Raw genomic sequence first — 16,158 nt, forward strand, 5'->3', positions numbered from 1 at the left:
AAGAAGAGATTTGATTGCAATGCAAATTCTTAAAAACAACTGCAAACTTCGCTAGTCATAGACATTTTTCAAATTTCCCGTCCAAGTTACTGAAAAGCATTTTACCAATTTATCTGAAAATATTTGACTGTGTGCACACAATAGATGCTACCAGGTTTTCTTATCCCCCTAATGGAGATTAATGATGCGTAGGCTTGCCTATTTTTCAGTAAGAAAAAAAAATTGAAATTCAATGAGTATCCTTGGTCTACTGAATTCCTCACTATAGTTGTGACTCTTATCACCTGAGTCCAGTAAACATATCTCTCCTACTCCAATACAACCAAAGCCACATTCATCAACATATTGTTTTCAACTCAGCAAAGCGTTTCATATTGGTAACTCAAATAGATTTCTTAATCTATCTGTTTAAATTAAAAATACTTTATGTGAGTGGGACTTATTTTTTTCACAAAATAAAGGCATCATAATCAATAGCATGTAGACTGGAGATTGCACAGAAAATATTTGTACTCTCTAAAGACCCCTGAAGATTTATATGCTCCAAAAATATTTCCCTAACACCCTGCTAAATTATGTATTATTAATTCTTGTGATTTAAAGATGACCTCTCAGTTCAAATCAGAGAGCGGAGACATTATCACCTAAATAATAGTGATTATTTAACATTTAACATGAATTGTAGAAAATTCGTAATAAAAAACTTAGGCTTTATAAGTTAGTGACATCAGTTTTTAAGGACATATATTCATTCTAGACCAGATCATAAGAGCAACAAGGTATTTGGCCTATGTTAAGGCAGGGAAAAGTGTGCTTTCCTCACTTCCAGAAAACATTGCAATCCTGAACCATCAAGCCAGTTTTCTGACCCAAAATCTCAAAAACAATATTTTTTATAAGTGTAGCTCATTCAATCTTCTCTTCTGTTCATCTTCTACAACCAACTTTCCAAGCCTTAAAGATGGAAGCATTCCCACACCACAAGAACAAGCAACTCACGTCTAGTGATATTCTCCTTTCATAACACACCTAAGTAAAACATGTTTTTCCCTACAGCACCAGATAAACAACAAAAGAAATCCTACTGCTAGCTCAGCGTTACCCAAAGTCTTTCTCACACTGCTCTTTCAGTTCTCAGAACTTGGCATGCCCCCGTACCCCCAATAATGTTTTCAGACATGTTCCTTCTGTTTGAGAGTCTTTCTCACAACCCACCTTCTGCCATTCTTAATATACTAATTTCAGTCCTTTAGAGGTTTTGACTTCACTTAGAAGAACAGCCAAGGCTTCCAGTTATGTTTTTACATACTACATATTTATTTGAGTAATTATTTGGTAAACATCTGTCTGCTGGAAAGTAAGTTATATGAGGAGTTTCAACATTTTACCTCCCATGCCCAGTGCATAACAAGGGTTTAATAAAGGTTTTATCAAATAAATCAGTTTTTCAGATCAGAGGCCTATTAGTATATTCCTCTAGCCATTTTATTTTTAAAAATTAAAGTATAGTTGATTTACAATGTTGTGCCAATTTCTGCTGTACAGCAAACTGATGTGTGTGTGCGTGTATTCTTTTCCATCAGTCTATGCCAGGAGATTTGTTATAGTTCCCTGTGCTACTCATTGCCTATCCATTCTAAATGTATAATAGTTTGTATCTACCAAACCCCAAATTCCAGTCCACCCCTCCCTCCCCCTCTCCCTTGGCAACCACAAGTCTGTTCTCTATGTCCATGGGTCTGTTTCTGTTCTGCAGATGGGTTTATTTGTGCCATATTTTATATTCCACATATAAGTGATATCACCTGGTATATATTTTTCTTTTCCGACTTAATTTAGTGTGATTATCTATCGTAGCATCCATTTTGCTGCGTGCCTTCTAGCCATTTTAAACATCTTATGCATTATCCACCAAGGTACTTTGTTAAGCAAATATATTAATTGTTTATATTAGAATGACCTTGAAGCTTTGTATGTATTATGCCAAATGTTTCACACATGTATATTACATTGCATATGCAATTTGTCACCACATCTGATTGAAAACCTTGGCATTGACCTGATACAGTAAGTCACAGATTTGTTTTTGTTCAGTGACAGCTACATACTGTCCATAAATATCACTATAGTGGGAGATGATGACTATTTTTCAGCTCATCTTTGTCACTTGAATTCTAGGACTTCCTTTGCTCAAACTCCTCTTTCCTGTATAGCTGATTTTTTTAAGTCACCTTATCTTTCTAGAATCAAATACCCATTCTTTTCTTCTTTTGAGCTAGCTCTTTTGTTGCTAGTTCACCTTCTCAGCTAATTTTAATGTATCTTAAGAATATTCAATAATTGTTGCTAATACTCAAATCTTCTAATTTTAAAACATGCCTTGTGAAAACTTGCTATGATAGTTTTATCATATATAATGAAAATGTTGTAGATTTATTTTCCTCAATATTTATGAACATTGCAGTCATGAATATTTGTGAGAATTATCTCTGATGCTTCAACATAACATTATTTCATTTATTCCATATGCCATCATAGCCACCTGATGCTGAAAATAACCATTATAGGATTATTCCATATCAAGTCATTTTCTTTATTTGAACCCTGAAATTTCATCCTTTGGAACACAGAGGTGGTGCTTATTTAAATGGGGAGAAAACATCATGTATACAGACGTAGAGTGTGAGATTGGGTCAAAGGATAGGTGAACTACAAGGTCCATGAGAGAAAATGCTGGGTGATAGCTAGAAAGGTAGGGGTAACATTCTAAGTGGCCTTTATGACATTCTGTGGACTGTGATTTGCTGGTGGTGTGTATTTCTTAGGCATAAAGTTCAAGCTCAGATTTGCCTTTGGAAAATGTCATTGTGTTAGTTTATTACACAGCAGACATGGAAACATATTCATTGCTAGATTTGGGCATATAGTCAAACTGTGCAAAGTTAATTGTTCATTTCAACAGTAGATCCTGTTCAATTCCATTTGGCAAGCAAGACTGCTATAGCTGAGGTATGGAAAGATAACTTACCCAGGGCAAATGTTAGTACTGCATTGGATGCTGGGAAGCAGGCTTTAGTATATTTTTAAATTCAAAGATGAAATCAAGGATGAGATCCCATATAAAAATCAGTTTATTAATCACCTAGCTTGTATAGTTTGGTACTGTGACTAAATAAATTTGTCTTTAATTTATTGATACTAAAAATTTGTATTAGAACTCAGAAAAAAATTAATTTGTTCATTTTCCTATGTATGTATATAGAACATTCTGAACAGATTTTCATCTTTTTATATTTTAAGATCTTTCTTTGATATGAGATCACCATCCTGAACATTAATAATTATGTATAATGGAGCACAGGTTTATAGCTTATATGTGGGACAAATGTGTTCTGACCTTTAGGACATAACCCAGCCCACACAAAATAACCCTCTTAATTTGTTAATATAATGTTCTTAAATAGTATGTCCATCAGATGAAGTATAAGGAAAAATGTGATCCAACTACCAGTTTATCTGGGATAGTCTCAATTTACAGCTGTTGTGTGGGATAATTATTAGTAATGCCTCTTTTCACATTAAAAGAAGTATTTTGATCTGAAGGAGAAATGGTGTGTTTACCTTTTTAACGTCATGGGCAATGACAGATATATAAATCCCAATGTAAATCCCAGATCTGATACATACAGTTTGTTCAATTTTAGTGAGAAAACTCACTTTGATGTCTTCATCTATAAAACTGGAGAAAATAAGTTTTGCCTTGTAGGGTTTTTCAAAGAATAAATGCAGAGTTGGCTTCATGGATGTGAAACCCATGCAATCCCATAGGGAGGACTTCATGCTGAGAAGGTCTCTGCTTGGTTAATGCTCTATTGATCTCTTGAAAGTCTTAATCTATTTTCGATAATTGCAATGCATGTTCCTTTTGCAGTGGGACTCATAATTTATAAGGAGTCCTGATTAAATGAGAAAGGTGTTAATTTAATCCAAATTTTCTTCCTTAGTTTTTCCATTATGGTTTATGTCCTGATTTTATTTTACCAAGTAGAAAATCATTTATAGCCATTTTAAACTATCAGTGGAAATAATCAATTAAAAAACCCTATAATAGGAATAGAAAAGAGTTTTACTTGAGCCAAACTGAGGATTATAGTCTGGGAGACATTGTCTCAGATAACTCTGAGGAATTGCTCCAGAGAAACATGGCTTTCAGAACAGTTTTATATCTTGTCATAACAGAGAATATCAAACAAGTCAAGGATCCATTCCTTCAAGATTTCAAATAAAATCAGATCAGCATGTGCACAGCAAATCAGTATGGCTTTGTCACCTGTGAAGGGAGTCTTATTATTGGAGTACCACCATTGGCATCCTAGGAAGGGAGGTATTTAATCTTTATTTTTAGCTTGGACATTCTTTACTTCTGGTCAGTGTACCCCCTTTTTAAATGATTAAAGCAGATGTGCAATGTCTGTTTGATAAGGCACAAATAGACTGTTTTAACTAGCATAAAATTCAAGTTAAATCGTGTATTAGCCAGAATGACTTTCCCATACCTCAATGTGTGAAAATTTCTTCCATCAATACCAACTAAGGGAGTTCCCGTCGTGGCTCAGCAGTAACGCACCTGACTAGGATCCATGATGGCTTCACTCAGTGGGTTAGGGATCTGGCATTGCCACGAGCTGTGGTGTGGGTTGCAGATGCAGCTCGGATCCTGGGTTGTTGTGGCTGTGGTGTAGGCCAGCAGCTGTAGCTCCGATTTGACCCCTACCCTGGGAACTTCCATGTGCCCTGGATGTGGCCCTATAAAGAAAAAAAAAAAAATTCCACTGACAGTTTAAAATGGCTAGAAATGATTTTCTACTTGGTTTCCATCGTGGCTCAGTGTTTAACGAATGACTAGGAACCATGAAATTGAGGGTTCGATCCCTGGCCTTGCTTAGTGGGTTACGTATCCGGCGTTGCCATGAGCTGTGGTGTAGGTTGCAGATGAGACTTGGATCTGGCATTGCTGTGGCTCTGGCATAGGCCAGCGGCTACAGCTCCAATTGGACCCCTAGCCTGGGAACCTCCATATGTCGCAGGTATGGCCCTAGAAAAGACAAAAAGACCAAAAACAAAAAACAACAAAAAAGGGAAAATCTCATTTAAATTATACACTGAAAATCAATGTTTATAGCAGAAGACACCATTTATTCAAATGTTGAGAACATAACAATAAATTATTAGCATGTTTTAAAAGGTAGTTAAGATAGTCTGGAGTTCCCCTTATGGCTCAATGTGTTACAAACCCAACTAGTATCCGTGAGGATGCAGGTTGGATCCCTGACCTTGCTCAGTGTGTTAAGGATCTGGCATTGCTGTGAGCTGTGGTTTAGGTCACAGATGTGGCTTGGATCCTGAGTTGCTGTGGCTGTGGCTGTGGCTGGCAGCTGCAGCTCTTATTCTATTCAACCCAAGCCTAGGAACTTCCATATGTGGCCCCAAAACGGAAAAAAAAGATGGACTAGCCTATCACTTGGCCTTTATTTGGAGAGGGATTGTGTTATGCTCAATTAAAGTAATTTTAATATCATAAATATCATAAATAATTGTCCAAAAATAAAAAGATTCCTCAGCTTTTGACACATAAATGTTTTTCTATACCTTGGTGGTCACATTAGGGGCAATATAAATATTCTAAACTATTTTTCCATGTATATAACATGAGGCCACCATTAGTATTTACACTTAAAATATTCAGAATGTTAGCTATAATTTTTGAGCCCTTGTTGTATGCTAGTTTTGTACTAAGTGCTCTACATGTGTCATCTATGTATAATATCAACACACACATGCACACACACACAAACATCTTTATGAAGAGAGCACTATTATTCCTACTATAATAGTAATATTGAGGCTCAGAGAGAATAAATAACTTGCCAAAGTCATATAGATAGAAGATAAAGCTTAATTTTGAAACCAATCTCTAAAGGTTAAAGCCTGAGTTGTTCATTGATATTTCAATAATTTGCAGCCTGACATCCATGTACATATTCTCAGAACTCCATGATTCTATAACATAATTTAAAACTGTTTGTATTCCCCAAGTGATGAACGTGTTTGTGCCTTCTGGATCATCTGTATAATCTGGGAACATTTGTCTTGGTGTCCCCCCCAACCCCACATGCCTAGATTCCAATAAGCTACGGAGAAGGAAATTGGGCCAATTTAAAATATAAATAATTTTTTCTCACTATGTGAAGGACGTATGGTGTCATGTATGATTCAGATGAATGTTTCTCAGTAATTCAGAGATGATGAAGGAGAATTGAATTATTGCACAGAATTGCATAATTAAAAGCAGAGCAAACTCAAGAAACTTGTACTCTAGCAGCTGGCTCCTTATCCACATTGCCAAGGGCAGTTTAGTTTCAAGAAAACAAAATCTTATGCCACGTAAGATACACATTGCTATTTTAAATTTTATGGTTTTATACCTGTTCTTATATCTGTAAACTTGTTTTGTTATTATAATTGTATACAATTAAAAGCTTAAGGATGTATATATTTTTGTCTTTGAATATATTTAAGTAACAAAAAAATAAAAATAATTTGAATCAATATTGGGAGTCTGTGAATTTTTTGGTTTTTCTTTTTTTTTTTTTTTTATTTTACCTTAAAACAAACTTGGAGAAACTCTGTTGGGTGACACTTCATGTAACCGGTTGATTGTTAGTGTCACATTGTTAGTTTTTATTATTATTTTATGCTATGATATTATACTGACTGTTCCATCTTGATCATTTTATTTCCTCATTAGGCTCTTTATTTCGCCTTACTTTGGTTAATGTTTAAGCATTTAAAAGGTAAAGCACTTCATTATCCTTCAACTGTTTTATACTTCCTAAGACTCCTCTGACTCCTCCCACGAATCATTATTTTAAAAATATTTCTGAAAAATAATGACTTTCTTATTAAAATTTTGAAAAATATAACTCTCCCTGGTCTATGGTAGAGTAATATGAAGCAGATTATTAGATAAGATAGGAAAATGAGTTCATTGAATTTCTGAGGTCTAAACTACATTTTTGGGAATTATAAGGACCTGTTTGATTTTGCAATATTGCTACCTATTTTAAAAGTAAAACATTAAGATCAAATTTTAAAAAAAAGTGAGAATTCATAGTTCTCTAAGTGGTTAGACACTTCCTCAGATTTTGCAAAATTAATCGTGAAGACTTAATCCATTCTAAAGTCCAATCTATTTAAACTGGGAAAGGTGATACAATTTCCAAACATGCCAAATTCATTATAATTATTGAATGGTCAATGGGTTTTACACAGCCAAAAATAAATAATTTAAAGTAATAAATTAAGCAGAGCTCTACAAACTGAAAATATATTCTGAATTTTTTTTTTTTTTTTTTTTTGTCTTCTTTTTTAGCGTAGCACTCATGGCATATGGAGGTTCCCAGGCTAGGGGACAAATCGGAGCTGTGGCTGCCAGTCTGCACCACAGCCACAGCAACACGGGATCCGAGCTGCATCTGCAATCTACACCACAGCTCATGGCAACGCGATGCTTAACCCACTGAGTGAGGCCAGGGATCAGCCTGCATCCTTGTGGATGCTAGTCATATTCATTTCCGCTGAGCCACAACAGGAAATTTTTTTGCTCTCATCCTTTTCCATGCTATCCTTTCATCCAAGGGGGATGCATATTGAAACTATTGTATATTTCCATTTATGAACAAGTGTTCTGTCCAAGGGCCATAGTTCCTTCCCTCCACGTATTATTTGAGAGGGGAATGAGTCATCCACAGCACACGGTCATTCTGTACATTATTTTCATGTTAGGCTCTAGTTAAAATAAAATGCATTTACACTTCCATACATTACATTACTTGAAATGAAAATGCTTTCCGTTAAAATGTGCTTCAATATTCTGTTTTACCTGCAGCTGAATGTGGTGCATCTGCAACAAATAATGAAGGGATTTTGCTCTCTCCAAATTATCCACTCAACTATGAAAACAACCATGAATGCATTTATAGTATTCAGGTTCAAGCAGGAAAGGGAATCAATATTTCAGCCAGAACATTTCATTTAGCACAAGGAGATGTTCTTAAGGTAAGTGAACTCAGAATATTTATATTTCTATCATTTTTATCATTGAGTATGTATTAATTCAAATATAAGTTTGTGTATATATATATATATAATTCTGTCATTCATAGATTTAAATTATACATTATTTCCCATTTTCCTATTATTATTTTCATTGAGATAAAATGTTTTGTTTTTAATGTTTATTTATAAGTAAAATTTGATTTTATGCTACATGACTTTTAATGTTTCCATAATACCAAAATAAGAATAGTTTCATATCGGATATCATATATTCAATAAATCTTATCTATGAAACATAATTAACACAAGAATGGTCATTTCTTTAACAAATGTAATGATAATTAATTGTTATTTTGGTGTTTATTAAGTTATTTATCTCCATTGATACATGATTAACGCTTTATATTTATTGCTGTAAAAAAGTTGTTATTTTTATTTTGTTGGTTCTAACATGATTTATTAATGGTTTTGCTAGGTATTTTTATCTCCCTTCTTGAATTTTAAAGGAATTCCATCTACTACTTTCTGGCTTCTAGTCTTTTTTCTAAGAAGTTGTATGCCACTCTGAATTGCTTCTCTTTTCTAACTTTTTTAAATTTTTGATTAAAGAATACTTGATTTACATTGTTCTGCCAATTTCTGCTGTACAGCAAAGTGACCCAGTCATGCGTAAATGTCTTCCTTCCCTTATCTTCCATCACAGCCTATACTAAGGGACTGGGTATAGTCATAATTTATGAATATATAAAACTAACAATATCTATAAATTATATAAGAAAAATGCACTTTTTTGATAATAAACTTTTAGTATAAATTAATTAATTTTATTTATCTGTTATTTGCTTTTTTTCTGGATTTGGAGAGTTTTATACTAAGTGAAATGTCAGAAAAGACAAATACTGTATGATATTACTTGTATGTATAATCCAAAAAAATAAAATAAACCACTGAATATAACAAAAAAGAAACATACACAGGTATACAGGATGAATTGGAGTTCCCGCTGTGGTGCAGTGGGTTAAGGATCCCACATTATCCCTGCATTGGCTTGGTTCACTGCTGAGATACAGGTTTGATCCTTGACCCAAGAACTTCCATATGCTGCAGGTGCAGCCAAAAAATAAGAAAAATAGATAAATTGAACTTTGGCTGCATTGAAAACTTTTGTGCTTCAGAGTTTCCATTGTGGCTCAGTGGGTTAAGAAACCAACACAGCATCCATGAAGATGCAGATTTGATGCCTGGCCTTGCTCAGTGGGCCAGGAATCTAGCATTGTTGCAAGCTGTGTTGTAGGTCGTAGATGCATCCTGGATCTAGTGTTGCCATGGCTGTGGCACAGGACTACAGCTATAGCTCTAATTCCACACCTAGCCCAGGAACTTTCATATGTCACAAGTGCAGCCATAAAAAAGAAAAAAAAAAAAGTGAAGAAACTCCCAGAATGGGAGAAAAATCTTTGCAAACTATACATCTGACAAGAGACTTGTATCTAGAATATATAAAGAACTCTCACAACTTAATATTAAAGAGCCAAATAATACAAATTAAAAGTGGGCAAAGGATCCGAACAGATATTTCTCCAAAGAAGACAAAAAAAGGCCAAAATTACATTAAATTAGAATCAACATAATTAACAATCATGGAAATGAAAATGGAAACCACAATGTGATACCATTTCAAACTCACTAGAATGGCTATAATCAAAGAGTCAAATGATAACAAATGTTGACAAAGATATGGAAAATTGTAAATCTCATACATTATTAGGGGGAATGTAAAATGGTGCACCTTGCTGTGGAAAACAGTCTTGCTGTTCCTCAAAAGTCTACATATAAAGTTACCCTACGACCCAGCAGTTTCACTCCTAGATACAGTATACCTAAGAGAAATGAAAATATACATCCACACAAAATAACACTATTCATAATATCTGAAATGTAAAAACAACCCAAATATTCTTTTTCTTTTTTTCTTTTTAAGGCTGCACCCGTGGCATATGGAGGTTCCCGGGCTAGGGGTTGAATCAGAGCTATAGCTGCTAGCCTACACCATAGCCACAGCAACGCAGGATCCTTAACCCACTGAGCAATACCAGAGATTGAACCTGTATCCTCATGGATGCTAGTCAGATTCGTTAACCATTGAGCTACGATGGGAACTCCCCAAATGTCCTTCAACTAATAAACAGATAAACAAAATGTAGTGTATCTATCCACTGGGATAGCTGAAGCTATGAAAAGGAGTGAAGGGAGTTCTCTGGAGGCCTAGTGGCTAAGAATCCAGTGTTTTCACTGCTGTGGTAACAGGTTTGATCCTCATAGCACAGCCAAAAAAAAAAAAAGGAATAAAGGGGTGAGATATGTTTCAACATGCATGAACCTTGAAAATATTAAGCTAGTTAAAAAATGCCAGTCATGGAGTTCCCGTCGTGGCGCAGTGGTTAACGAATCCGACTAGGAACCATGAGATTGCGGGTTTGGTCCCTGCCCTTGCTCAGTGGGTTAACGATCTGGCGTTGCTGTGAGCTGTGGTGTAGGTTGCAGACGCAGCTCGGATCCTGCGTTGCTATGGCTCTGGCGTAGGCCGGTGGCTCCAGCTCCGATTCAACCCCTAGCCTGGGAACCTCCATATGCCGTGGGAGCGGCCCAAGAAATAGCAACAACAACAACAACAACAACAAAAGACAAAAGACAAAAAAAAAAAAAAAAAAAAATGCCAGTCATGAAAGACCACATACTGGATGATCCATTTATATGAAATGTCCAGAGTAGGCAAATATACAGAAACAAAAAATAGATTAGTGATTGCTGAGGACTGGGAACAAAGGGGTGATTTGTGACAACTAAAGGACATGGAATTTCTTTTTTAATTTTTTGGCTGCACCCACAGCAAATGGGAGTTCCCAGGCCAGGAATCAAATCCAAGCCACAGTTGCAACCTATGCCACAGCTGTGGCAACACTGGATCCCCAACCCACTGTGCCCAGCTGGGAAACAGACCCACATCTCTGCATCATCCCAAGCCTTGTAGTCAGATCTTTAACCTAGAGTGGGAATTCCTGGGATTTCTTTTTAAGGTGATGAAAATACTCTAAAATTGATTATGATGATAGTCGCACAACCGCCACATAACAATTTAGTATAAAATTAATATTTATTTATTTATTTGCTTTTTAAGGCCATACCCACAGCATATGGAAGTTCCCAGGCTAGGGGTTGAATCAGAGCCGCAGCAATGGCTTATGCCACAGCCATAGCAGCGCAAGATCCTAGCCATGTCTGCGACCTACACTACATCTCACAGCAATGCTGGGTCTTTAACCCACTGAGCAAGGCCAGGGATCAGACACGCAACCTCATAAATACTAGTCAGGTTTCTGCTGAGCCACAGTGGGAACTCCTATTTTAAAAATTTGAAATAATGCAATTTAAAGATAAATTTTTAGGCAAATAAATATTTCCATACTTAATAATTCACATTTTTCAAAGTAAATGTTCTGGAAAATGTAATTTATGTGCATTATTGGAATAAAAATAAATTCTTCCATAAAATCATATTTAAATATTTTTGTAATAATCACATACATTTTTTTCTCATTGCCAAGATTTCCTTAATCCAGGTAAGAAATTCACCATAGGTCTGTTTTCACAAACCCTAAAAAAAATATTATAATATCCAGGTTGACAGGGTGAGGGATTTTTACTTATCCAGTGATTTTTTGATTGGTTAGTTATTTTCTTCTTTTGAGAACATTATTTTGATTATAGTTGATGGTTCTCTAACACAGTCAGTACTATATGCTTGTAAGATTTGTACAGACATGGGAAAGATTTCCTGCAGTTCACATAGATGTTTACAACTTTAGTATTATTATAGGACCATTCCTGTTTTATGTGCTTTTCCCTGATCAGCAACAGGAATTCACTCGATAATCTCTTCAACCTCCAGTTCATTATTTGGATTTTCCTCTTAAAATAAGTTTTATTTGCTAAATTACAGTCAACATTGAAGTGAATGGGATGCTTGTACTTAGAATTAAGGCAGTGCTTATTCTTTTGGCAAATGTGGGGAAAAATGTATCAAGACATAGCTCAGAAATATAAGTATAGCTGCTAATCTGCATCACATAAGCAACAATAATAAATGTGTTTATAAATTAAAAGTCAGGAAGTGCTTCTCCATGCTTCCCATAATCCTTCCTAAAATATCTCTCTGCTCTCTGGGATGCTTGAAATGCATGTATAACTTCTCCATACTAAATGATGTTCATTATTTGGAAAATTCATTTGAGGTAACAGATGATGCCTTAAAAAATTTGTTCCAATGTGTTTCTCAGACTGCTTTCTGACAAATATTTTACTTATCTGAAGCAAGTTCACATGCATTTGTGGCATGTATTACCTTAAGGAAGGGTGGGACCTCAGTAATAAATGAAAATGTGAGGATATGTGATGGTAAGAAACAAAGGAAGGCAGAAAAACTCAATTTAAGGCCCTTTAGTGTATTTCATTAAATGTTCTTTCATTAGTGAAAGGATGAAAATTGATATTCCCAGAATTTTTTTAAAATTTCATACCTTTACTAGAATAAATGTATGTTTTCCAGAATTGAAAAGATTATCTACTAAATATTAAAACAGAAACATACCAATTCATCTATCCTCTTACCAACAGTCTAATGTAGGATTTATTCAAAATTATTACTTTAATATACCTTCAGTAAGCCATTCTGTAGAGACAGTTTGGGATAGGCTTTTAAACACTGTCTGTCTTCATGGTCTCTCCACTTATGTAAGATATAACATGCTTATATGCTATTCTTCTCATTAATTCTGTGGACAACTATTAGTTCAAAGATGCCAACTGACACAGGCAAAGTTAGGCTGCACAAGCAGATGGATACACCCTGCAAAGGACAAATGATGAATTATCCAAGATTGGCGAGTTCAAAATCCCCTCAGGATGGAAGGTCATTTACCAGACTGCAAGCTTAATCTGTGGGAGCCCATCTTCATACCCAGCCATTTCCAATATTAAACCTAGAAGAGTCAGTTCTCCTCCTCTAGTCTAACTAGGACATAAAAAGAATAAGAAAAACAAAGAGACAGTTATAAAGCCCTCTGTCCTTTGACTTAGAGATTTTTAAGCATTGGTTTTCTTTATGTGGTAGGATTGGCTACATTCTTTGGAATGACATGCTCTTGTAATCTTTATATGAATATAAGGTTTGGAAGAAGGTTTTTTTTTTTAATGGTTTCACTTACTATACAAAATCATTGTATTCTGACAAAAACAAAAAAATAGCAACAATAAAAACCAGTGTGTGTGTGTATTTATCTATATCTACACACACATACACACACACACAAACAAAACTTTCCTTTCTGAGAGTTCATCATGTAGGCTGATGCTTGTTTACTTACTCACCCACTCTCTCTCTCTTTCCCTCCTCCTTCTTTTTATAAACACTTTGACAATTTATCACCACACTAGTAAAGTTTCAATAGGTATAGGGAAAGCTAATTCAGTTGGTATGCACCCAGGATTAAGGATTTTTATAAAACTCTCCATATTATGTGATGACCAGCAGGTTTGGAAACTGTGAATATATCTTTCCTTGGTTCTGCTACTTTCAATGGGCAAGAATGTTGAACTTCTCCATCCCTTATTCAAAATATGTAACTTAATTAATTCTTTCAATTAATATTTATAGATGGTGTTTATTATATGTAGGCTATAGACAGTCAATAATGAATAGTTCTCTTTATCAGCGGGATAAGATAAGACCTGAATACCAATCAGGAATATGACTTCTGCTTCTGTTGTTGTTGTGTTTGTTTTTATTTTCAGAAGAGTAAGTGCTATGTTTAGACAAAGGAATGTAGCAGGGACAAAAATTGAAGGAAGTGTCTTAACCACAGTTAGCATTGTGAAGTTTAAAGACATTTATTTTGCAGAATATAGACTAAATAGATGAGTAAGGAAACAAGCCAGTAAAATAACTTAAAATTGGTTTTGAGAGTCTGAAAGAAAGTTTAGGAGATTTATGTCATATTTATTAAAGAATAGATACTTGAAGGAACTATTAATAACATTGTTTTAGAAGTATAATGAGAAGGTTGTTAATATATTGCTATTGCTGGTTTCTAAGATGTATTCTTCTCAAGCTATTTCCTCATCTACCTGTGAGTCTTTGGTAGTGCTATTTGTGAGGGCCTGTTGTTAAATTTTCAGTAATTTTGGAACTGATTTTTAAGCAATTAAATTAACAATTAAATTAACTTACAATTTAAGCATATAAAAACAAAGATAATATATGCAACTTTTCACTTCCTAATTATTTTACTACCTTATTACCTGTGTATTTGGTGTTATTTATTTATATATTGTATCCCTGTGGTAGAAATACTATATCAGGTTGTATATTTATTTCTAATTCTCTATTCAGTGGTGTCACATTGATAGCTTGATATTGGCCACGGTAGAAGTGTTTACACTGCAGAATTGGCAAATATTACAAATCCTGGCTTAATTTATTGCTTTGCTCTCTGTTGATACCTAAGTAGATATGGATTGTATCTGTAGCCATTATATTGTGAATAGCACAAGAAATTGAGAAAATATCTTTCCTAGTATTTGAAAATTACTCAATTTAGCAAAAAAAAAGTCACTTATATCATTTACATAAGAGTAAAGTTCCTGATATAGCATTGTTTTTGATGTTTCATTTTCATCTTACTGGTTAACAACAACAGCAAAAAAAAAAAAAAAATCAAGCAATGTTCATTTAGGAAAAACTTTTGTCTATAAGTTGCAGTACAAGTTGCAGATAGAAAAGTTTATACTCATACATGTGTAATTTGTTTTGATTTCAATTTTTATGTACTTTTTGCTCTTGGGTTTAGGTAATACCTCTCTTGATAATTCATTAGAGAAATGACTAGGAATATACCTTTTAATAATACATTTATTACATCAGTAACAACAGTTTTAAGTGTTGATAAGTGGTTCATTATAGTAGGATTTAACCATCCTGATCTAGGAGGGTCTGTACACCATGACTTATTTCAGGCCCTGATCCATTACAAAAGGTTTGATAATTGAAACATGGCAGTATTAATTTCTAGTCTGGTCTAGTGTAAGACTACCTAAATAATTGCAATTTTATACATTAGAGTCTCAACAAAGAGCATCATTAATGTTGTAAGGCCCTCAATGCCTTTCATGATGTTAATTCTTAAGAAAACTTGAAATTCTACCTTTGACATAAAAGCAAGTCTTTATTTATCTCAATTAGGAGCTAAGTAACTGAGAATATTTCTATGGGGAGCACCAGAGTCCTTTCCCTTCCAATTAAAAGTATACTCTTATCCTTTTTTAGTCTTCTAAATTTCTGAAAAATAAAAATAGATATTATGATACATCTCTAATAATCATAACAATGTACTTTTTAAAAAGAAAAGGAAAATGCACTCAAATGAATAAAAACAGGATTAAAGATCCTGAATTTAAGTAGAATGAAATGAGAAGTAATAATCTCAAAATTTCTATGTGGTTTTTTTTTTTTTGTCTTTTTGCTATTTCTTTGGGCCGCTCCCGCGGCATATGGAGGTTCCCAGGCTAGGGGTTGAATCAGAGCTGTAGCCACTGGCCTACGCCAGAGCCACAGCAACGCTGGATCCGAGCTGTGTCTGCAACCTACACCACAGCTCACGGCAACGCCGGATCGTTAACCCACTGAGCAAGGACAGGGACCGAACCCGCAACCTCATGGTTCCTAGTCGGATTCGTTAACCACTGCGCCACGACGGGAACTCCCTCTATGTGGTTTTAATCAAACCTAATATAATCGCTTTGTACTGTAAATTTACTTTACAATAAAAGGTAAATTTTGACTGTTTTATTTTCTTACTTGTAGAATTCCATTCATGTCTACTTCAAATGTAATTTGTCTTTGGCTCTACTGTTTTTGTCCTTCCTAGTTGCCTTTGTGCTTCCATATGTATTTGAATACATTTCACGGATTTTATTTACAAGTTG

The 16,158-nt window shown here is 34.7% G+C and overlaps 1 protein-coding gene across 5 annotated transcripts in view; it reads left to right on the plus strand.

Annotated features, from left to right (window-relative positions):
- CSMD3 (CUB and Sushi multiple domains 3) overlaps positions 1 to 16,158 on the plus strand; it is a 1,221,352-nt gene that overhangs the window by 858,061 nt on the left and 347,133 nt on the right. For all 5 annotated transcript variants that reach the window (XM_021090582.2, XM_021090584.2, XM_021090585.2 and 2 more), the window contains one exon: positions 7,949 to 8,118. In XM_021090582.2, the coding sequence (XP_020946241.2) occupies positions 7,949 to 8,118 (170 nt within the window). The remainder of the gene's footprint in view (positions 1 to 7,948; positions 8,119 to 16,158) is intronic.

Source organism: Sus scrofa, chromosome 4 (assembly GCF_054392235.1).
Source record: "Sus scrofa isolate SSC_HxYL_T2T_F1_AM1 chromosome 4, Sscrofa_HxYL_maternal_Yorkshire_Landrace_v2.0, whole genome shotgun sequence".
Lineage (NCBI taxonomy): Eukaryota > Metazoa > Chordata > Mammalia > Artiodactyla > Suidae > Sus > Sus scrofa.